The sequence below is a fragment of the Aedes aegypti genome, chromosome 2, assembly GCF_002204515.2.
Source record: "Aedes aegypti strain LVP_AGWG chromosome 2, AaegL5.0 Primary Assembly, whole genome shotgun sequence".
NCBI lineage: Eukaryota > Metazoa > Arthropoda > Insecta > Diptera > Culicidae > Aedes > Aedes aegypti.
Genome location: NC_035108.1, coordinates 354485243 through 354507787, shown reverse-complemented (window position 1 = coordinate 354507787; position 22545 = coordinate 354485243). Strand labels below are relative to the sequence as shown.

At 36.1% G+C, this 22545-nt stretch overlaps 1 protein-coding gene and 1 long non-coding RNA gene across 2 annotated transcripts; both read left to right on the top strand.

The window, feature by feature from the left end:
- The first annotated feature begins 15053 nt into the window (after window positions 1-15053).
- On the top strand, window positions 15054-15263 carry LOC110675891. The gene is made up of 2 exons (XR_002499888.1): window positions 15054-15116; window positions 15180-15263. It is a non-coding gene; the product is annotated as an uncharacterized LOC110675891 (long non-coding RNA).
- A 1185-nt stretch (window positions 15264-16448) lies between these two features.
- Window positions 16449-18549, top strand: LOC5563778 (neurofilament heavy polypeptide). The gene is made up of 4 exons (XM_001648008.2): window positions 16449-16689; window positions 16749-17038; window positions 17305-18161; window positions 18222-18549. The coding sequence occupies exons 1-4, from the start codon at window positions 16621-16623 to the stop codon at window positions 18449-18451; spliced, it is 1446 nt and encodes a 481-aa protein (XP_001648058.1). The 5' UTR covers window positions 16449-16620; the 3' UTR covers window positions 18452-18549.
- Window positions 18550-22545: the final 3996 nt, after the last annotated feature.

The following is a 22545-nucleotide window of genomic DNA, read 5'->3' as shown; positions in this document are numbered from 1 at the left end:
AAGTGTCAACAAAAGAGGGAAAAATGTTCCGCGAACAAGTTCCACATGCACGGCTTGACGGATTGAGGAGTACATGGGAAAAAATTCTGTAGTAAAAATAACTATTTTAGCTGACTACGCCCATTCCTAAAACTACCATGGAAATTCAGACCAATTTACTATGTTTACGGTACACCCCACCGCATTACTGGTACATTTGAGAGAAATAATTTACAACAATCTGATTCCAACTACAGACATGGTAAAATCAAGCGCATTACTGGTCTGCTGAAAATTGCCGGTGTGAGCGCTTAAGTTAACCTCCTAAAATGGTAGGTTTTACCGCACAATTTTTTTGCGTGTAGGAAAGTGAACCGAGCTAGAGATGCAAAAACTGACATATAGAGGCGCTGACCTTCTAATTAATGGATCATTGAAGAGAACACATTCGGCACTCACCGCATTCAAACCGCGGCGCTACTGTATATGGCATTTTACATTGTGACAGCATCACTGTTCTGTCAAACACACAAGACTACGGTGGTGCTCTCTATGCGTTGCATAGGAGCCGTTATAGTTATTGGGCGGTATAAATAAAAAATAGCGTTGAACTTTACTACACAGCAAAAAAAAAAGTTGTTGAATATTACATCGAAACTGCTGCAACCAAGTCATTCCCTCGGTTGTGTAATATTACACAGCCCGACGTACTCGTGGGCTTTTGGTGTAATTAATGCGACCGATGTAATTTTTCCGATGTAATAGTTTCAACCTGGGAGGGAGGCACCGATACCACACACGAAAAATGAAACAAAACTTTTCTAAACTGCAAGATAACTCCAGCTCCCTACCGACAATCAAGGCAGGCTTGGGGAAAATCGCTAGTTTTCATTTGTTGTGCACCTTCGATCTTTCTGGACAAACATGGGAAAAGGGCCATAGTTTTCTGTGCTTTTAATTTTCATTTTTATTTGTAAAGAGTAAAAAGATGCGTATTTCAATACTTACGCTCTATCAAAATGAAAGATGCTATCTTGACATTGCTTTTGGACTTGCAGGAATTGAATTTCAACCGATTGTTGTCAACTTGGATAAAATGCAAAAATATGTTTTGATAAATTACGCGCTTTTTCATGTTTGTCCACTCTTTAAGGTCCGGGCTCACAGTGACAGTTCGTGACAGCAGAAATCTCGGCTCACCTTGACGTACAGAAATTTTGTATCGGTTTCTCCCTCCCAGGTTTCGACGTACACAATACGATGTAATCGATGCGATGTAATATGAAAAATATGTAATCTAAGCGATTTAGGAGGAAAAAGCGATCACAAATTCCGCTCAATGGTAGATTAAATTGCTTTTTTATTCTTTTTGATCCTTAATCATATTTATGATTCAAAATCGAGAATGATTGAGCTGAGTATTATAATTTTATGATAGATAAAAGCAATTCAATCAACCATTGAGGAGAATTTGTTGATAAAAATATAAAACATGTTTCGAACAAAAATATGAATACAGAGTCGTGTAAATCATCAATTACTTTTTTATTGTATTATTTATAAATCATTTATTACATTTGTTTTATAGCATTAAACAATTATTATTTAAAATATGGAACATAATGGCTTGGACGCTTCCGGTGATGAATCTGAGGAACCGCAGTGGACACTTCCAGATGAAATACAAGTCTGAAGGCACTCAAGGATGTGATAAGGTTGCCTTAGAAACCATTAAAATGATTCACAGAGCTCGATAATGTTTTCCGTACCGACCTTAAAATAGAAATGAAAATATATTAATCATTAGTGAAAGTATCATTATGTTAAATTAACTTTCTATTATAATATGTTAGGGGTCATGCACAAACAATGTCACGCTCCAAAATTTTTAAAGGTCTCATGCAAATAGTGTGACAAGGGGGCAGGGAGGGTATCGAAAAAGTCGCGATTTAGCGTGAAATAATTTACCATCCCTTACACGAATATCCGTTTTCAGGTCCAAAATTCTTTTCTAGTTCTGAGGGATATCTCAAATTCAAAGATTTTAACAAATTAGCTTAAGGAAATCGTTCTGAACCTGGACGTTTCCTGAAGCAAATTTGTTAGGTTCACATGGAATTTTAGAAATTTAATTAATTATTGGTTTCCTCGTCTTGAAAATCTTGCATCAGGTATTTCGCATGAAAAATTTCGCTTAGTCTTGTTGAAATTCAAACCAAGGATCCTCTAAAGTTTTCAAGTTTATTTTCGTTAGAGAAGCGCTCCGGGAATCCCACCAGAAATTCCATCGCGTATTCCTCTTCAAATTCAACTGATTTGGATGTATGGTGCGAGAAGGTGAAAATGCGACAGGCGAGTTAAGGGGACACGGAGACCGTGTTATTTTCCCTATCTTTTGTCTCACTCTAACAATTATACAGCTCATTCACTACACCATCGAGTTAGAGAGGTGTCAAGATACAGAACACATAGTTTTAATTTAATTTTATTCTATTTTTGACAGAATTCTCGCGTAACTTTTCAAAACGGCCTATCTAACAATTCACACATTTCGAGTAAATCGAGCTTGAAGGTTGTGAAAATATATTTTGAAACTGTATCAAAATGAAACAATTTTTCCCCACTGTGTTGCTTGTAGAGGGAAGCAGTGTAATAGAGTTCAACGTATGAAATGAAATTTTGTCAATTTATTTGGAAATTACACTGAAATCTATAAAAACATCAGATAGGACGTTTTGACCAAAAATACGTACATAGGATAAATCACATAGGTCGTTGTGTTTCAACAATTGTTACATTGGACATTCATTTCTGTCATTTTGTTTCAGTTATAGTAACATCGGATATTTTGATTTGAGCACACAACAATCATGTTTAATTTCATTTTGTATCCACGTGCGTTGAACTGCTTCAACATTCAAGTTGAACTGCTCATTTTGTTGCGGTGTGATAAACGCAGGCACCAGCTGAGCTTTGTTTTTATTCATTTGAAGAAGAGACGAATGACCTTCGGGTTAAAGTCTCTCACGAACAACAACAATTTGATTCATTCAATGCCACGCCGTCACTTTTTCCCCCCGTCTATGTGTCCTATATGTATGTAACATATATATATGTATGTAACAACAGAAGGAGGGGAAACGTTGAGCTGTATTTGGGACTTTTTGCTTTCTCACTGTTTCTCTCTCAATATTCCCCCCGTTTCAATGCTGGTTTCGCCCACACTTGTTCGTGTGTGAGTTACCCACTGCACGACGGGTGGTGACGACTGTGTTGCATTCACAGCAAAAAAAGTTGTTGAATATTACATCGAAACTGCTGCAACCAAGTCATTCCCTCGGTTGTGGAATATTACACAGCCCGACGTACTCGCGGTCTATTGGTGTAATGAAAGCGACCGATGTAATTTTTCCGATGTAATATATTCGACGTACAAAATACGATGTAATCGATGCGGTGTAATATAAAAACTATGTAATCTTAGCAATCCCAAATCCCCCGTACGAAATAAAGCGATCCCAAATTCTGCTCAATGGTTGAATAAAATTGCTTTTTAATATTTTTTCGCTTTTAAATAAAGTTTATGATGTTAAATTGGGTTTAACCCACAGACTAAGTTATTGAGTCTTAAAATTTTTTGAATCGATTAAAGCAATTTAATCAACCATTGAAAGGAATTTGATGGTAGTAAGATAAGATATGTTTCAAAAAAAATAAATAAATAAGTTTACATTATTATTAATTCTATTTTTATTGCTTTAAAAACGTTTAAATAATGTAGTATAACGACTGGAGCGCATCAGGTGATAGTCCGAGAACCCGCAGTGGACAGAGATTAAATTCAGGTAGTGATTATTTTCCTTCAGCCAACAGTGAAATGAATCGCAGAGCTCGTTCAAGTTTTTCGTATCGATCTAAAAAAATAACAAAATAATATATTATTGAATTATACATACATATATATATAATTTAAGTACACTACAATAGATCAATATATGATAAACATTCGAGGTAGTTGTTTAAACGGAAGTTCTATTCGAATGTTTTACGGAAATATGAGTTTTCAAGGGTTTTTCTTTGCTTTGGGGAACTCTTCAAGTATTTCGCAAGGGATTAATCTTCTGGGAATTCGGTTGAAATCTGTTTCAGATTAATTTTCTTTTGAAAAACACTTTGGGAATTCTACTACATTCCTCTTCCTTCTTCTCATGATATTCTAAATCTAAAAATAATTTTAATATTTTCAAAGACTCTCAAAAATTCCTACAAAACTTTAGTTTTCACCACAAATTTCTAACAACAATTTTAAACAATTTAAACAATTTTAAAAACACGCAAATGTTTATCCAGAAATACTCAGTCTTCTCACATGGTTCGTAAAAGCTGTGAAATTTATTTTTAGTTTTCTACGACTGTTTTGTAAATCTGCAGTCTTCACTAACTATTTTAAATGTTCTAAAATCATTTGAAAGTATAAAGATACTGATGTTACTGGTGTTGGTCCTCATGAATTTCCCAAAGGAATACCTTATATCTTTTTTCGGGAGATTGTGTTTTTTCCATGAGCTTCTTATAAAATTACATGAGAGTTTTTCCTGACATTATAGAATTCCATCAATGTTTTCCACAAGACTTGCTTTTGACTTTTTCCCGCAATTCCTTCAGAAACTTTTCTAGATGTTCCATAAGTTTCTCATATATTTTTAGTGTACTGTTATCAAATTGAATTTATATAAAAGAACAACATTTCTGTTATTCATCCAATGTTTTTTTTCTGTATTTAATTATTTAATTCGAACCTACAGTTACTTTTAGAGTTGTTCCATAAGATTACCAGTTTTATTTTGGTAAATCCAGCAAGAGCTTCTTCTAAAATTAATCTAAAATTTCTTCATGAAATTGTTCCACCTAGAATAAATTAAGTATTTCTCGAAAACTTATTCATACAGACTCAAGTCAAAAAAGTATACAAACTTACTTTATCGATCCTACGTGTTACGCCGGCGGAATTCTACACGTACCGCTCTGTACCAACTTAACTTTTCACTTTTAGAACGTTTAATTTCGGGATTTACAAAACGACGAAAGTAAGATTTTCAACTTTCGCAACCTAACCACTACTTTCGCCGCCCCGCTGTATGGAGAGACAAAGTGACTTAACCACGAATCAAAACAAAACACTACTTGAGCCGATTTTACACTGGTAGAAAAACGTCGAAAGTAACTTGATGAAACGGCTTATGATTTTGTATAATTATTTTTTTTTGGGAAATAATAGAAACTACGTAGTTTTTGAACGTGAGCTGAGTGTATGCAAAATTTAAGTGGCATACACTGCGAAAAAATGTTAAAAAGATGATTCATTTTAAAACAGTTTTAGAAGACAGGTTGTGATTCTTCTGAATTAATTTTCTCAAAACCGTATGAAAGTTAGTTACGTCGATTTGAAAAAGTAATCGAGATTTAGTATTTATTTGTTAATTTCTTTTGAATTTTCTCCATAACAACAATAGAGGAGTTATTTTTTAAATCCTGTCAGGCGTTCCTTTTGAAATCCATCCATACGTTTTTTTCCTTTCCAGGTTGTTTAGCGATTAAAAACTCACAGGTTTCCGTAGCTTGATCGGAAGAGCAAATTTTACTAAGTATAGCACAATTTTATTGTTTTTCAATATCCTAATTATCACATTATAAATGATTATAGATTATAAACTAACTCATGACTATAAACGAGATCAGTCCAGAATCCTACAAAGTTCTTTAAGGATACAAAAACTATATGGGAATTTATAGATATTAGAAAAACGAATCCTTTTGAATATTTTATTTATAAATCTATATCCTTGAACATCCAGAAATAATGTTTTACGATTTCTCCAATAATACAATTTACTTTGAGGAGAGGAGAGTGTAGTCTGAAAAATATAGAAAATAAGACCGCGTGGATTATGGACAACCCATAATCTGCCACGAATATTACAAAACACAGATACTGATGACTTACTGACCCAGGAATATACACCCCTATGAATCAGCGAAATTAGAACTTTCCTCCAATTTCTCCTGTAATTACTTTAAAAGTTCCTTGCTAAATTTGTTCTAGAGATCTTGATGATTTTCCTTCAAAGAACTAATGAGACATGCTTTTTTCAATTATTCCGGAAGCATCTTCAAGATTTGTTTTTGGAATTTTCAAGAATAATCTTTAGGATTTCTTCTAAGAGTTCCTTATGAATTGTTTAAAAAGATTATTTTGATTTTGCTCAGAATTTGAGGATTTCTTCAGGGATTCCCCAGGATTTTTTACAAAGATTTTTTTTTAATTTCTCATTTTTTAATTTCTCTACTGGCTTCAGATTTTTCCTGGAGTTCGATGTGAAATTGCTTTCGAACTTGATCAAGATATTATATTTTCGAATTTGTCAGGGTTCCTTCTGGAATGCCTACAAGATATTCTGGTGAATTTGTCCAAAGATTTATCGTAAATTCCATCTGGAGGTGTCTCATGAATTTGTTCCATAGGCTACTTTTGGTATTTCTCAGGGAATTGCTTCTAAAGCTATTAGATACTTCAATTCTTCTAACATTCATATATGAATTCTTCCTTGAGTAACATATTAAATTGCTTGTGATGTTTCATCTGTATTTGATGCTTACTACAAAAACTAAAAGTTTCATTCTTCCACGGATCCTTGATTATTTTTTTATAAGTTCTTAATTTAATTAAAAATCTTTCAAGCTGTGTAGTGTAGTGGAATACCGGATAATAAATGAAAACCAAATTTAGTACTTAGTACTAAACTTGTATCTGTTAAAGGATACACATTCTAGTGAAATTAAATTGTATAATACTAAATTCAATTTTTAATTTCTTTCTTTATCTTTATTTGAGTGGCTTTTCGCCCTTGGCGAGTTCGCCAAAAGGTTTTCATTTCTTTTTTATTTAATTCTTCTCAAATTCCCAGGAATTCTTTCAGGAGTTCCTCTTGGAATAATTCTTTTGGATTTTTTTTCACAATTCAATTCAATTTTTTTGAATACCTTCAGGAATCCATTCTCAGTTTTTTTTTAATTCAAGATACAAGGAATTGTTTGAAAAGGGTTTTCAAGTTTTTTTTATTTCTTCCAGGAGTTTTACTTTTACTTTTTTTGTATGAAAATTTTCTTGAAGTCTAATTTTTAATACCTTATGAAATTGCTCAACTTTTTTGGAGAATACGAACTAAAACTACTCATTATCAAATATTTTCAGAAATCCCACACAACTGGTAGTGACTAAGCGTCTTAAAAGTTAAAACTAGAAAATATATTTATTTTGCATGCTTCCAAAAAACGAACACACTGGACCCACATATAAGAAGCAGAAACCAAACAAAGATATAACATTTTGTATAAATATTTCTCAAATAATCCAACCAGACATTTCTGTAAAGATATTTTCTAGAGCTTTTTTTTAATTCCTCTTGACATAACGATCTTCTCTTATTTCACCATTGGGTATTTGCCCTAAGATTCTTTCAGATATTGCTTCGAAAATTTCTTCAGGAGATCATTCAATGTTTTTATTTACACAGCTCCCAAGCAACTCCTTCAAGATTTTCGTTCAAGATACCTTTGGGAATTAAGATCCTTCTTTAGAGCAGTGATGATGTCCCCAGCTGCCAAATAGCCATGCTGAAGGTAACTGGGTTGGATTCCCGGTTGGTCCAGGATCTATTCTTAATGGTAATATTTTGACTTTTTAGGGTATCTTCGTATTTGTTATGAAACTTTGGAAAATAAAGCTCTTAATAATAAACTTTGGAAGTACTCTTAGAGAAATAAGCTGAGAACCAAGCTCTGTACCGTAGGGATGTTATGTCAAGAAGAAATCCTTTAAGAATCAAACTTGGTGCTTGGGAATAATTCTAGAAATCCTACAACAACTACAACCTACAATAAACTATTTCAAAAAATTCTCAAGCAAAATCACAAGTCCTTCAGGAACTCATCCGTTGATTTTCCTAAGATTTCTTCCAAGATTTTTTGTAATAATTCTTTTACAAATATAAAATTTCCTTTACAATTTTCGTTATGGTTTTCTTTAAGCTAACTATGCTGTTCCGCTCAAAAAAAGTAAAAATTTCTGCCCAAGAAATGGTCAACAAATTTTATACAGTGAGCTCCATTTGAATTGACATTTCGTTTCAACTGCGTTCTGCGATCAAAGAAAAATGCTATTCTTGAGCATTTCTTGCAAGAAATTTCCCACGCATCGAGATAGGCGATTACTTTTCTGTTGAAGTGCATACTTCGCTTTAAGATTTTAACCAAGAATTTATCTTAAAATACGTTCAGATTTTGTTTCACACAATTTATCCAGGAATTGTTTCAAAAATGTCTCAATTATTTCTGAAGAAAATTCTAATTTAATTTCTGTTGAAACTTCTGAAAAAATTTCTAATGAACTCCTACAAGAACCTCATAAAGAAAGTTTTGGAGGATTCTCTAGAACTTTCTAAGATAATTATTGAAAATAATCAATCAAATATCTGGATTTAATATATCCAACTGAAGTGTCTGAAAGAACTCCTTGAAAAATATCGGACGAAATACCTGAAGAATTATTAACAATTGCTGTATTATTTGCTGGCATAAAGTCTTTTGAAGAATCCTTTGGGGGCTTTACTAGAGAAATTAATCAATACATGTTTGAAAATACCCGGAAGTAATTTCTTCATGAAATGCTGAAGAAATTCCTAGATAAATATCTGAAGGAACTTCATGCGGAGTTCTTGGTATAATGTTGTATAATGTTGAAGAACTTTTTGAAGAATTCCTAAAAGGTTTCGTAGAATAATCCCTCGAGAATTTTTGAAGCAACTCGTGGAAGAAACTGTAAATGATTTTTCAAAGAAATGGTTACGAAATGGCGGTATTATTATACGCAATTAGGGTTGTTATGTCTATTATTATAAATCTTATTATTAGGAAGATTCTAAGCCCAGGCTGATTCAACACCAATGAATTTCTTTTTGGGTGTCAAGGAAAAATACCCAAAAGAATTTCTAAAAAAAATCTGCCTCGCGGATTTTTGCTAGAATGCCTGCAGAAATCTTTGAAAAATTACCTATTCTCTTAAAAAAACGTTACACAAAATCGAGCTCTTTCGTGTTATTTTCACACATTCTGAAATTGTGCTCTTTCGTGTTATTTTCACACATTCTGAAATTGTACTGCTTTTTTTCGAACTTCACGACACACAGAGATCAATGAACTGCTTCTTTATGTGTCATATACTTTTCAAACATAGAGGAAGAAACAATCGCAGAAACATATTTTTTAGCATGTGTTAAAATTACACACCTAATGTGTAGGTCCACAAGAGGTCGTTTTTGACAGTCATCAACTCATTTTTTATATAATCGATCTGAGTGTAGAGCATCAACTAAAAGAATCGCAGTAAGAATATCTGGAAAAATAACTAGAGGATGATCCCTAGAAAAGTGTTAAGAAGTAATCTGCCCATAAACGCATAATTGTCCCATGTGAATAGGAAATCAAGCAAACATGGGACTGACATGCGTTTATGGGCAGTAATCCCTGTGAAAGTTTCTAAATGAAACGTTGGAATATTAAATAATTCCCAGGAGCATTTTTTTCTAAGCAATTCTTAAGAAAATGGAAACAAAAAGTAATAGAATATGGGAACGAACTCCTGGGACAGTTGGTCGAGAAGGCCAAGCTGTGGGTTGTGGGTTTGAACCACACCGATCGAGGATGTTTTCGTAAACGAAATTTTCTCGACTCACCAAATGGTAATATGACAAAGGAAGCTTTGAGTTAATAACTGTGGAAGTGCTCATAGGAACACTAATCTGAGAAGCAGGTTCTGTCTTAGTCGGTACGTACACTATTGGACAAAACATTTGCAACTTTTTCGATTTTCCATACAAAATGACCAATTTTGATAAATTGTATCTCAGTTATGTATGGACCGATTTGAACGAAAGCAGAAAAATCACTCAAAAATATATGTTAAAATTCAAGTTATATCTGATGTTCTGTGAAAGTTTCATTCGAATCGGTCCTTAAATAACTGAGATCTACAGTATTGGACGAAACATTTGCAACTTTTTCGATTTTCCATACAAAATGACCAACTTTGGCAAGCTAGATCTCAGCTATATATAGACAGATTCGAATGAAATTTTCACAGAACATCAGATATAACTTGAATTTTAATATATATTTTTGAATATTTTTTTCAATCACGAATTTATAAGTAATAACGGTTTAACTAAAGTGTGATTTTCGACGAAAAATTCAAAACTATTTATCTCAAAATCTGAAAGCCCTATACAAAAACTGTTTTCAGCAAACATGTTAATCTTGTTAAAATCTACAACTTTGCAGAAGATATCATGAAGCTATTTCTTCAATATGTTTAGTTATGTCATTTATAAAAAGTCGTCAAAAAATTCACTTTAGTCAAACCGTTACTGCTTTTGAGCTTGTGATTGGAAAAATTACTCAAACATATATATTAAAATTCAAGTTATGTCTGATGTTCTGCCAGAATTTCATTCAAACCGGTCCATAAATAACCGAGATATTACCAAATTTGGTAATTTTTTATGAAAAATAGAAAAAGTTGCAAATGTTTTGTCCAATACTGTAGCTTACCAAAGTTGGTCGTTATTAAAAACTAAAAAAAATAAATAAAACCACTATGGCAAAGGAACATCTTACAATCCTAATCCTTACCACAACTGCTCGTCATAAGCATGGTTGAACACATTGGACGAATTCCTCTGCAGCTCCTCAATCTCCTTCTGCTTCCGACTGATCTTTTCCAGCCGATTCTGCTGCGACCTAATCCTGTCCTGTTTGGCCCGTTTCTCCAGCAGCTTCTTATAGGCCTGCACCCGCTTGTCTCGTTTTTTTACGAACACCAGCGAACGAATGTCTTCGTTTCATACTTGTCTGGCCTTCTGCTGAACCTTTTTGCTCTTCTCGTAGAAAAGTCGAGCTTTCCGTCTCGTAGTCGTTCTTCGAATTGCCGAACTTCAAAATATCCTCGAAATTCTCCTCGTTCTCCACGAACTCAATCTCCTCCGAGGCTATCGTATGGAACACTTCTCCATACACGGCGTAGAATCCTCCCTAATCATACCGAAACCCTTGTAGCAGGAAGTCGTTGAATACTGAAACATATCCAACGAATTGTTCTCATAATTTGTATGTCCTCCGCGCAGAAACTGCTCCCGATGATTATTGCACCAGGCCCGTTCCTAAATATCGGACAGCACATCGTACGTCGCGTCGCCTGGACCAGCAAAACTGCAGATCCGCTTCCTCCAGATTGTCCAGGTTCTTGTCCGGGTGCCATCGTAGGGCCAATTTGCGGTACACTTTCTTAATTTCAACGTCAACTTTCAAGAAATGGTCCCACGAAACACGCGAAAGTTGCGGGAGAGAATTTTTTCCGCGAAATGCACTTTCGACAAGAAACTCCAGGATTCTCACATATCTTACCTCATTGAAATATAAAACAACGCCGTCAATGATTTTCCTGCAAAGAATGATTAAATTAATCGAGATAGTTTAATTAGAATGCAAAAATACTTACCAAAAAACAGCATCCATCGTTTGCGGCAAAACTGAAAATGGCCGCTCGCAAGGCCGAACACAACACAATCAGAGCAGTGTTGCAAGATTTAATATCGCATTTCAAAAGCATGTGATTTCACATCGATTTCGTGTGATTCTACGCAATGTAGTGGCAATTACTTGGTTGCAGCTGTTTGCGTGTAATATTCACATTTTGTTAAGGTAAATATTACACATATCCAACGTAATGAAAAAACTGAATTATATTTCTATGTAATTTCAGAAGGATGTAATATATCATCGAATTGGTGTGATTGTGTATCTGAAAAACCCGATTACATCGGATTTTTTTTTACATCAAAGGTATTACATCGAGCAATATTACATTATTTTTTGCTGTGTTCGGCACCAGCCGTCGGCGCAAACAAGAAATAGCGGTGGGAAATGATGACGATGACGGCGCCGTCGATTGTGTTGTAGGAAACCAATGCCAAACAAATACATACAGCTTCTCCGCTCTTCGGTGAATGATTGCTCTGCAAATATATGTACGCATGTCGCGCATGCACGTTGCTCGTGTTGCTGCCGTGAAGCATATGTATATGCTTCATCGACCATGGATCTGAATCGGATCGATACAAGATCATGATGCTGAATATCATTTCCCTACATGCACTCAATACGCTGATAATCGACATTTTGTTGCGGTGTGCTAATCGGAGACACCAGCTGTGCTTTGTTTTGATTCATTCAATCCCACGACGTCACTTCTTCCCATCAGTCTATGTGTCCTATGTAACAACAGAAGGAGGGGAAACGTTGAGCTGTATGTAGGACATTTTGCTCTCTCACTGATTCTCCCTCAATTTTCCCCCCGTTTTTATGACGGTTTCACCCACATGATCATGTGAGAGTTTCCCACTGCATGACGTGGTGGTGGTGACGGCAGTGTTGCAATCAGCACCAGCCGTCGGTTGAAACAAGAAAAAATTGCGGTGGGGAATGATGACGATGACGACGCCGTCCATCTTGTTGTAGGAACTCGAGAAAGGAGCCCACGTCTAACAAATACATACAGCTTCTCCTCTCTTCGGTGATTGATCGCTCTGCAAATATGTGTGAGCAAGTCGCGCATGTACGTTGCTCGTGTTGCTGCCGGGAAGCATATTTATATACTTGATCGACCATGCATCTGAATCAGATTGATACAATGACATCATGATGCTCAATCTTGTGCTCAATATAATTCCCCTATATGCACGCAATGCGCTAATAATATGAAAAGAGATGTTGCAGCTGATCCAATCCAGCGAAACGGTAAAACATGGTTTGGCAAAAAGACCAAAATACAGTTTTGTGTTACTCATTCTCTTTTTGTCACTTGAGCGTTTTCAATTTTGCGAGGCAGTGCGACTCTGAAAATATCGACTGAAATGATTGAGAAGCAGTTATTATGGCATTCTATGCATCTAAGTAGTGTCTCAGACACGCTTCTACAAATCATTCTACCTTTTAAACTCCATTCCAAAGCTTTATTCAGGAATGTCCAATGTAACATTAGAATCGTGTTTATTCATAAATGTTACATAGGACATGTGGTTGGTTCTCTGATCAAAGGTCCAATGTAACAATTGATTAAAAGCGATGCAGTTTTGAACATTGGTCATTTTGTTAAGCTTTGAATAGATTAATTTGTTGTTAATATATCAGAACGAGTGTTCTAGTGTGCTGCTAAGTGGTGCAACGCAAATGATTTGCAATGATAATCTCGATTTGTTTACATTTGTTACTTAGGACGTTTTGAAAAGTTACGCGAGAATTCATTTATAAAAGTATTTTTATCATGAAAAATAGTACATATGAACACATTTACCTACGTGACACTCTTTTAACTTCAGAAGTTTTAAATCTTGTCATCATGAAGAATTTTATCAACCTACACTTTCTTATCATCATAATCATAATGTTAAACTTTTTGGAATTTATACCGATTGGTTGAGATTTGAGACTTGCTAAGAAAATATCGGATATTTAGTCCAGAAATTTCTCTGGGTATTTCGTCTAGAAATTCATTAAGATATTTCTCCGAGGATTTTCTCCATAATTTACTCCGGAGACTTTTTCAGAGAATTTATCTGGAAATTAAAAAAAAAATATGTGGAGATTCGCATCAGAAATTTCTGAGAAAATTTCCTCAAGAAGTACTTCCGAGAATTTCTTCCAGGGATAGCCCCCAAGAACTCCCCCGATGATTTTCTCAGGGGATTTCCAATTGCAATTCCTCCAGAGATTTCGATCAGATATTCTTCCTGAGATTTTCTCCGGGGATTTCGTTAGGATGATTTCTCCGATGATTTCATCCGGGGAATTCCAGGAATCCAGAAATTTCTATGGGTATTTGCATCAGGAATTTCTGCAGGGACTTTGTCCAAGAATTCCTGCAAAAATTTTCTCCAGGAATTCCTCCGGGGATTTCATTACGAAATTCCTCCAGGGATGTTCTCCAAAAACTCCTACGGGGATTTTATCAAGAATTCATCCGGGGATTTCCTCCAGGAATTTCTCCGGGGATTTCCTGCAAAAATTCCTCTGATAATTTGCTACAGGAATCCCTCCGAGGATTTTCTTCAGATTACTTCCGCAGATATTTTCAAAGAATTTCTATAGCGATTTCGTCCAGAAATTCCTTCAGGTATTTCTCATGGGATTGCCATTATAAATTACTCCGTGGATTTCTTCCAGAAACTTATGCGGGATTTCTTACAGCGATTCCTACAGGATTCCCTCTAGGAATTCCTCCTGAGCTTTGCTTTAGTAGCTCCTCTGGAGATTTCACCCAGGAATTCCTCTTGAGATTTCCCCCAAGAATTTCTACAGATATTTCTCCAGGGTTTTCCTCCAGGATTTTTTCATCGGATTTCGTCCAGAAATTTCTGCAAGGGTTTCTTACAGTAATTCCTCCGGGATTCCTTCCAAGAATGTGCTTCAGAAATTTCTCCGGGATTTCCTTATGGAATTCCTCAGGTGATTTTTTTTTTCCACAAAATTCTCGGGGCATTTCCTCTACAGTTCCTCAATGAATTTCTTCAGAGTCTCTTCAGGAATTTCTTCAGAGTTCCTCTAGAAATTCCTTCGGAGTTCCTTCACGAATTCTTTCAGAATGTTTGCCGGAAATTGTTTCTGAGCCCACCGGGAATTTCTTCACTGCAGTGTTTGCACGGAGAAAATGGAAAACTCTAGTAAGTATAATAAATATTATTTATTTATATTTACACAACTTTATTCATTGTTGCGAATAAATGATATACACTGTAGTAATATATTTTAAGCATTCGTAATCTTTTTGGAAATTTATCATTTTCACTGCATATTGCGCGCCTGATTTCACTCCAAGGACTTAACGAAACCGAATTCGATTCAGACATTTTATTTTTGTGTGCCCTCAAGCCCGGTGATCGTGCTCCACAAAATTAATAACTGTTTTCACGAGAAAAACGAAATAATATATTAAATAGTTATTTGGGAGCGAGAATGTGTTGCTATCGGTAAGTTTTCTTTCACTCAGCGGCTCCGTGACTGCTTTTATTGCGACATTTTTGTTCATTTAGAATCCCACCCAAAACTTCCGGCCGTTGGATCTGGAGTGAAATGACGAACATCAGCGGAAAAATTGCCAACGGGATTTTCTGAACTAGCAGAACTAAGCAGATAATGCGAACGGTGCGGAACTACCCGTATAAAAAATACAATACAAAAACAATATAACGTATTGTAACAGTACCATTCAATATATTGGAAATACAATACAGTATATGAAAAATGACAATACAATTACAGTACAATATATTGTTTTGAACAGTTCACTGTATGGTATATGAGATTTTTGCAATATAATGTATGGGTGGTTAAGTATCGTAACAATACAAATATAAATATTTTCTCATACAAACATTTTGAAAACACAATACGATATAATGTTCATGTATTGTCTTGATTAGCAATTCGTGTATTGTTGTACAATACAAAAACAATTCAACGAACTGTTTCATGGTTGCATTCGTCGTTACAGCTAATGTCAAGTAACTTCTAAAAAACTACTTAATTTTACTTTTTGAATATTTTTCACCCAACATTTCTTGCTTTCTGAACTTGTTTTGTTTATTTCTTTCAGCAAAGCTACATAGAAAAAAGCAACAGTTGTTTTATGCGAAAATATGAATTTGACCAAAATTGTAAGGTATAGAACCAATTAAAAACAATACAATGTTCTGTTACAATATATTATATTGTTTTTGAATTGTATATCCAAAAAAGAATAATATTGCTTCGACATTCAATTACAATACGCTGTATTATATCCAATACGTTATATTGTACATTAATGGTTTATTCCATTCACTGAATGATACGTTTTTATCCGGGTTAAACCTGTGTTTAAGAATTATTTCAGAAATCTAGCAAAATAAATTTCTTCAGAAAGTCCTCCACAAACTATATCAGAAATTTATCAAGAGTCACAAATCCTTCAGGAATTCATACGTTTCATTGTTTATGTAATTATTCTTGCAATAATTATCCTAAAAAAATCAATCAATATTTTTCCGAATATTGCTCCAGAAATTTCTTCTCGATTTCATTTGCTCAGAAACAACGAGCTACGTACGTGGTTACCAATGGCTTTTAGGGCGTTATCTCAGAGCATGCGAGAATTTGTTTGCGTGTCGGCTCACCTTGACGTAAATACAGATTTTTTTTATCGATTTCTCCCTTCCAGAACATTCCTACCTTTTTAAAGTTGTGTTAAAACCTTGACTTTTTTCGTATCCTATCCCTTAGCTATCTGGCTTGCGCGCGAACAAAAATGTTCCACAAACAAGCACGCAAGCTGTCAAACGTGATAAACAAAACTTTCGGTCCGGTAGTTTGTGTGATAATTTTCATTCGAGTGCAATTTTCGTGAATATTCGTGCTAAAGTGAACATTTTGCTGCTGAAAAATATTTCGGAAACATCCGATCGAGTGTCGACCATCACCAAAAGGCGTTAGAGAATGGATGCCACCCTCGAAAAGTCTTGCATCGAGGAAATTAGCCACACCGTTCTTGATGCTCAACAAAAGGTAGGTTCTCAAATTCCTTTGCACAATTTTGGTAATTCCTATTATTTTGCATTCCGTAGATTTCCGTTCGCTCCATTTCGAACAACTACGGCCTGAACTTCCTGGATGCGGTGAAAGTGCTTCAGAAATGGATCGACAACAACAGTGGTAAGGCAAACCTGCTGAAGGAATTCATCGTCCGGGGAATCGATGCCAAACGAGGGGGAGCGTTCATCACGGTGGCCAGCGAAAAGAAGCTTAAAACGATCCAGGATAAAGCCAGTCAGATTTCGAGTGTCTTGTACGCCGTGGAGGTGCAATCGGAGTCCTCTCGGCCTTTGCATATTCCCGAGGAGCAGGAATTCAAAGTGTAAGTTTGATTTACACAGTGGACCTTTTATTTTCCAAAATTTGCCGTGAAATTGAGTATCTCTAGATGCCGTTAAGATAAATCGCCACAGAAATTGTTTGAAGTGCTTCTAGGAAAATTTCTGCATAGATTCTCTTAGAAATCTTTATATATTTTTCGTATATAGGTGTACTTACGAAGTACCTCAAACGCAAGTGCGGAATCCACATATATTGAGTTACCTACACGACATTTTTTTGTGATAATTAACAACTCTTTCGATACAGGATCAATTTGCCTCTCGCATCGGACAAACGGGATGTGAAGGTTTTCATCCCTGCAGAGCCAACCCCTGCTTCAACGAGCGTCAAGCAGGAATCTAAGCCGAAGATCAATTCCATGTTTGCAGCTAGTGCTTCAAAACCGAAACAGGAAACCCCGAAACCGACTTCAGTTCCAGTCAAGGAAGAAAAAACGAGTCCTCCTGCCAAGCAGGAAGCCGCCAAGACATCGCCTCCGCAAAAATCCCCGACCAAGGGATCCCCGAGCAAGAAGAAAGACGCCAAGAAACCCGTCAGCGGAAAAGCTTCCATTGCTTCGTTCTTCTCCAATAAGCCAACCGCTTCCAAACCGGCACCTTCCACTCCGGCTAATTCATCAAAACCCGCGGATGTGAAAAAGGAAAAGCCATCCCCCAAGGAAGATCAACCTTCAAAGAAGGAGAAAGTTCACGAGGATACGCCCCGGTGGAAGCGCATGATTTCCGATGAGTCCGACGGAGATGACGTGGTTCCGAATACGCCCCAGGAGACCAAGGAACCGAAGAAGAGAGGCGGCAAAAAATCGTTGGCCTTCAAGAAGGGAGCCGATGCCAAGGGGAGAAACCCAAGCAAACGGTCCAGAATTCTGCAGGTTGAGGATTCCAGCGAGGAAGAAGAGGATGAGGATAGGAACATGCGGGAAAAGGAGGAGAAAACTATTGAGTTCGATACGGAGGAAGAGCAGGATGTTCAAATGGAAGAGAAGAAGCAGCTGACTCCGGAAAAACCCGTTGAGAATGATTCCAACAGCTTGAACCGGAAGGGACGTGCGAAGGTGAAGAAACTGGTCACACGGAATTTCATGGATGAGGAAGGATATATGAGTAAGTTGCGTGAGTTAATGGTCCGCAAATAGTTGTAATTGAAATCACTATCTATTTTAGCAACTATCAAGGAATATGTCATGGTGTCCGCTTCGGAAGATGAAGCTGAGGAAGAGTCTCGTACTAAAAGTTCGTCGGATGAGAAGAAAAAGACGGACGTAAAAGATTCCGCACCGAGTGGTAAGAAAAAAGCGGAAACGAAGACGGCGGACAAGAAGGCGGAGAAAGTGACGCCGCCAGCCGCCAAAACCAAGCAGGGTTCGATAATGAGCTTCTTCTCCAAGAAGTAGGCAGCTGCACCTAGAAGGTGAGTGTCTTGGAAGTTATTACAGTTTAGCGTCGTAGCGCTTACCTAATCGCATTAAAATCAGTTCGTTGTTCATTAAAATTGCAATTTTCCTTGCTAGAGAAATCCAAAGATTTGACCATATTAGATTAGGCGGGAAACGGCATTGTAAAATGCCACAAATGCTCCAAGATAATCAAACTCTTCAACAGTTTCAAACACATCTCCACCAAACACTACTAGGGCTACCTCTATCTCTACATCCAATAATGTACTTCGTTTTGGTAGAATTAATGGTCAGGCATATCATCGATATCTCCTTCTTCAGAGGCACGAAGGTCTCCTCCACTGATCTTACGTTGGATTCCAACGATTCCACAAAGCCAAGTCCAGCCCGTCTAAACTCACAAACTATGTTTACATCTCGTCTGTAATTCGAACACTTTATTTGGAACCATCCAGCGTAGCACGTATTAGCCTAAATAGTTTCACCGGAAAATCATGTTCAGGCATTATCTACCACAGCTCATTTCTTCATTCTGCAAGTTATACTCCCGGAATTCATCTAAGATCATTCGCAAGGTAAGCAGCTGGTCCGTTGCTGAGCGGCCCTCACAAAAATCAGCAGGGTAATCCCACTGTAATTGGCGCACTCCAGTCTGTGAACATTCTTGTACATTGGGCGTATGAGGTCTTCCTTCCCAGCAGCCTTACAGTTTTTCAGCTCGCTTTTTTAACTTCTCATATGGTCGGTGGGTCCACAACTCGATCGTCATCAACAATATTCACTCGGTTTCTCGTTACCGTAATCCGGGGTAACATTGATCAGTTTTTGGGATATTTTTTAAATTTTTCATTTGAAAATGCAAATGTCGCAGGTTTTATATTTTTAAAACAAGTACTGGCACCTACCGCTTGTATGAAGATCGCAGCAGGCTGTGCGCGCGAGCGGATGCGTTTTTTAATTCGCGTTGTTTTCGACTCGGCTGAAGAAAGAGCAAAATGGCTGATGGTGCTATGCCACGCGATACACATTTAGAAGAAAAGTGCTGCTTTGTGAAGTGATAACAGCGTAATCAGTGTGAAAATGGTCAATCAGTTAGGTTTTTAGTGATCAGTAGTGTCTTGTGTTGGTGTAAGAATGATTTTCAAGTTATAATTTTGCGATCGCGGTGGTTTGGATGGTACTACGCCACCCGGATCCGAAGCATATTTCACAGTGTTGCTCTAAGAAAAATTGTGTATCACGAATGATGTTGGTCTCGTTGTTTTCCGAAAAATAGTTGTTCAGTAATACCATTTGAACTTGTGGTTTAGTGATGACCAAGTGTCTGTATACTATGTGGAAAGGTGAAGAAAGTGCTTCGAATTGTTGGGTAGACAGCGTCGTAGGCATCTTGGATAAATTTGGTGAGATTGTTCCGATCTTTATTGTTACCTAAATAAACTGAATACGTGCCAGTTTCAAAGAGCATATCTTTGGATTTGGAAGTGTGTTTGTATTATCATTATCCATTTGATAACGGTAATGCACACATGCGGGGCATATTGATAGTGAAAGTGACTTCTGAATGGACGTGTCTCTCCAGCCATTCTGAAATGGGTCACTGGATCTGCAATAGTGCTATCACCTTCTAACTCCTGGACTAAAGCTTTTTGCAAGAGCATCAAAAAGCATTGCAGGAAGGTTTCTTCCATAATATCACTGCCGGACAGTGGGTGTTAGTTGGATTACACACACACACACACAAGTACTGGCACCTACCGCTTGTGACCATATACTGCATTTTGATTTACAAACGATTTAAGCATGTTTAAATAAATGTTTTAAGTGATATTTTGATTTAGCTGATATGGGGTAACATTGATCACCCATGTAAACAACGTTCGGTAATATTGAAAATGTCGTTGCTTACTTAAATCATGGCCCCTGAAGCCGAATATGAAGACTAAACTCTTACAATTCATTAACTTTTTAAGTTATTTCTAAAATAAAATCACTTTGAACCGTGCAATACGCCTAAAGGTAGGCATTTTCCTAAGGAAATTCTGAATTCCCAATAGTAGTTCGTTAATGTTGCTTAATTGACTAAAATTATGAAAGATTTGACAACGGAATCATTTTCGGCGATGCCATTTCTAGTAACAATCACATTTTCCTTGTTCATACCATTTGCAGAACTTGTGTGAGACATGAATCTTTGGTAGTGTAATCCATAAAGATAAAAATGATTGATTCAAAATGTTGATAAATTTACGCATAAATGAAATGCAATTTTCACAAAAACCTCAATTTTTATTAGCTTATGAATGTAAGAAAGAGAGGCATCATTAATGCTTTGAAAATATTTCATCAATAAATGATGATTTTAACTTTTTACGAGAAGAATCATACCGATCAATGTTACCCCGCTGATCAATGTTACCCCGGATTACGGTACATATCCATTTTTACCGTTCAACAACTGCTGACAGTGCTGTGGGGTTTAGAATTAATGTGGGCAAACGGGAGCGCCACCGAAAGCTCGACGCTTTGCTTTTGACGTCACTGGAAGAGTGAGGTGTTGGTTTGTTCGCTATGCATACTTGGTTGAATGATTAACAGTCGGGTGGCATCTTCACATTCTTTGGCTACTACGATGCCGCTGAAAGTATTGCTGTTTGCATTTGGGATGCAAATCTAGACTAAACGTCCTCCAAATGCGGTAGCACAAAACAATCAAAGGACACCTAGCAACGATTAAACAAATCACCGCCGCCTTTGGAATAGTGAGAACTATTATTAAAAAATTCAAAAATATGAAAGCTCCTGGTGATGATGGAATTTTCTACATCCTCATCAAGAAACTTCCAGAAAGTAGCTTATCATTTTTAGTTGATATATTTAACAAATGTTTTCAATTAGCATATTTTTCTGACAAATGGAAAAATGCTAAGGTTGTTCCAATTTTAAAACCAGACAAAAATCCTGCAGAAGCTTCTAGCTATCGTCCAATCAGATTGCTTTCCTCCATCAGTAAACTTTTTGAAAAGGTTATTTTGAACAGAATGATGTCCCACATCAACGAAAATTCAATTTTTGCCAATGAACAGTTCGGTTTCCGCCATGGACATTCGACCACTCATCTACTTTTACGTGTAACAAATTTGATCCGTTCCAACAAATCTGAAGGCTATTCTACTGGTCTTGCTCTTCTACACGCAGAGAAAACATTTTTAATATCAAAAAAAATCTGTATCATTTTAACCATTTTTCTGTATTATTTGCCGGCTTATAATATCCTTTCATTGTTTTAATAACAACAAGCAGTTTAGTTTAAAAATATTAATTGTTGAATTTGACAGCTGGGTCCAATGCGGTTCAACAAAATTTATTTTTGATTCAACATTTTTTTGTTTTGAAATAACAATATCTTTGCTTTAAAATAAAACAGAACATTTTAAAAATAAATAACACTTGGTTTTTGATAATAAAATGTTTTTATTAGAAATAAAAAAAGGTTTTATTGATCCCAGATCTATTCTCCCGCCACCCCACCAAATTTTATTTTGCTTTATTTTGAAATAAAAAAATAAAACGATCACAACTTCAATACGGTATTTTTGAATTCAGTATATATTTAACATTATACGTACATTCAAGGCTTTAATCTACCTGCATAAAATTACAATATCTGAAAAAAAGTTTTCCGTCAATTTCATGCAAATTAATTGAAAATATTTCAGTTTTTTCCACATCGTAAATGATTCTGTGCTCTTCAGACCTATGTACTTCAAATGATTGTAAATGATCATTAAAACCGCTAGAATAAATTCTAGTGCAAATAAACATACAAGTGTTTTTCTCGTCTTTCATCAGGTCTTCCAGCTCTTACAGCCTAATACATTTATCTAAAATCGTATAAAATATGGTGCCCTTTTCATAAACAGCACCTTTTTTGGAAAGACGATCGATGTATTGTATACCCTGCTTACTGACATCGCCGAGCAAACGCTCATGATCTTGAGTTAATGGTTTTGCATTAATTTTAGATTCACCTAAATCTATCGTAGGAGGGATGAAGCTATTATTGAGTACATTGTAAGCGAATTTATATC

Bases quoted from the DNA above. Each gene is read 5' to 3' on its own strand.
- LOC5563778 (XM_001648008.2), top strand. From the start codon at position 16,621: ATGGATGCCACCCTCGAAAAGTCTTGCATCGAGGAAATTAGCCACACC. The intron at 17,039-17,304 runs GTAAGTTTGATT...CTTTCGATACAG, and splicing joins GAGGAGCAGGAATTCAAAGT to GATCAATTTGCCTCTCGCAT. The intron at 18,162-18,221 runs GTAAGTTGCGTG...TATCTATTTTAG, and splicing joins GGATGAGGAAGGATATATGA to CAACTATCAAGGAATATGTC.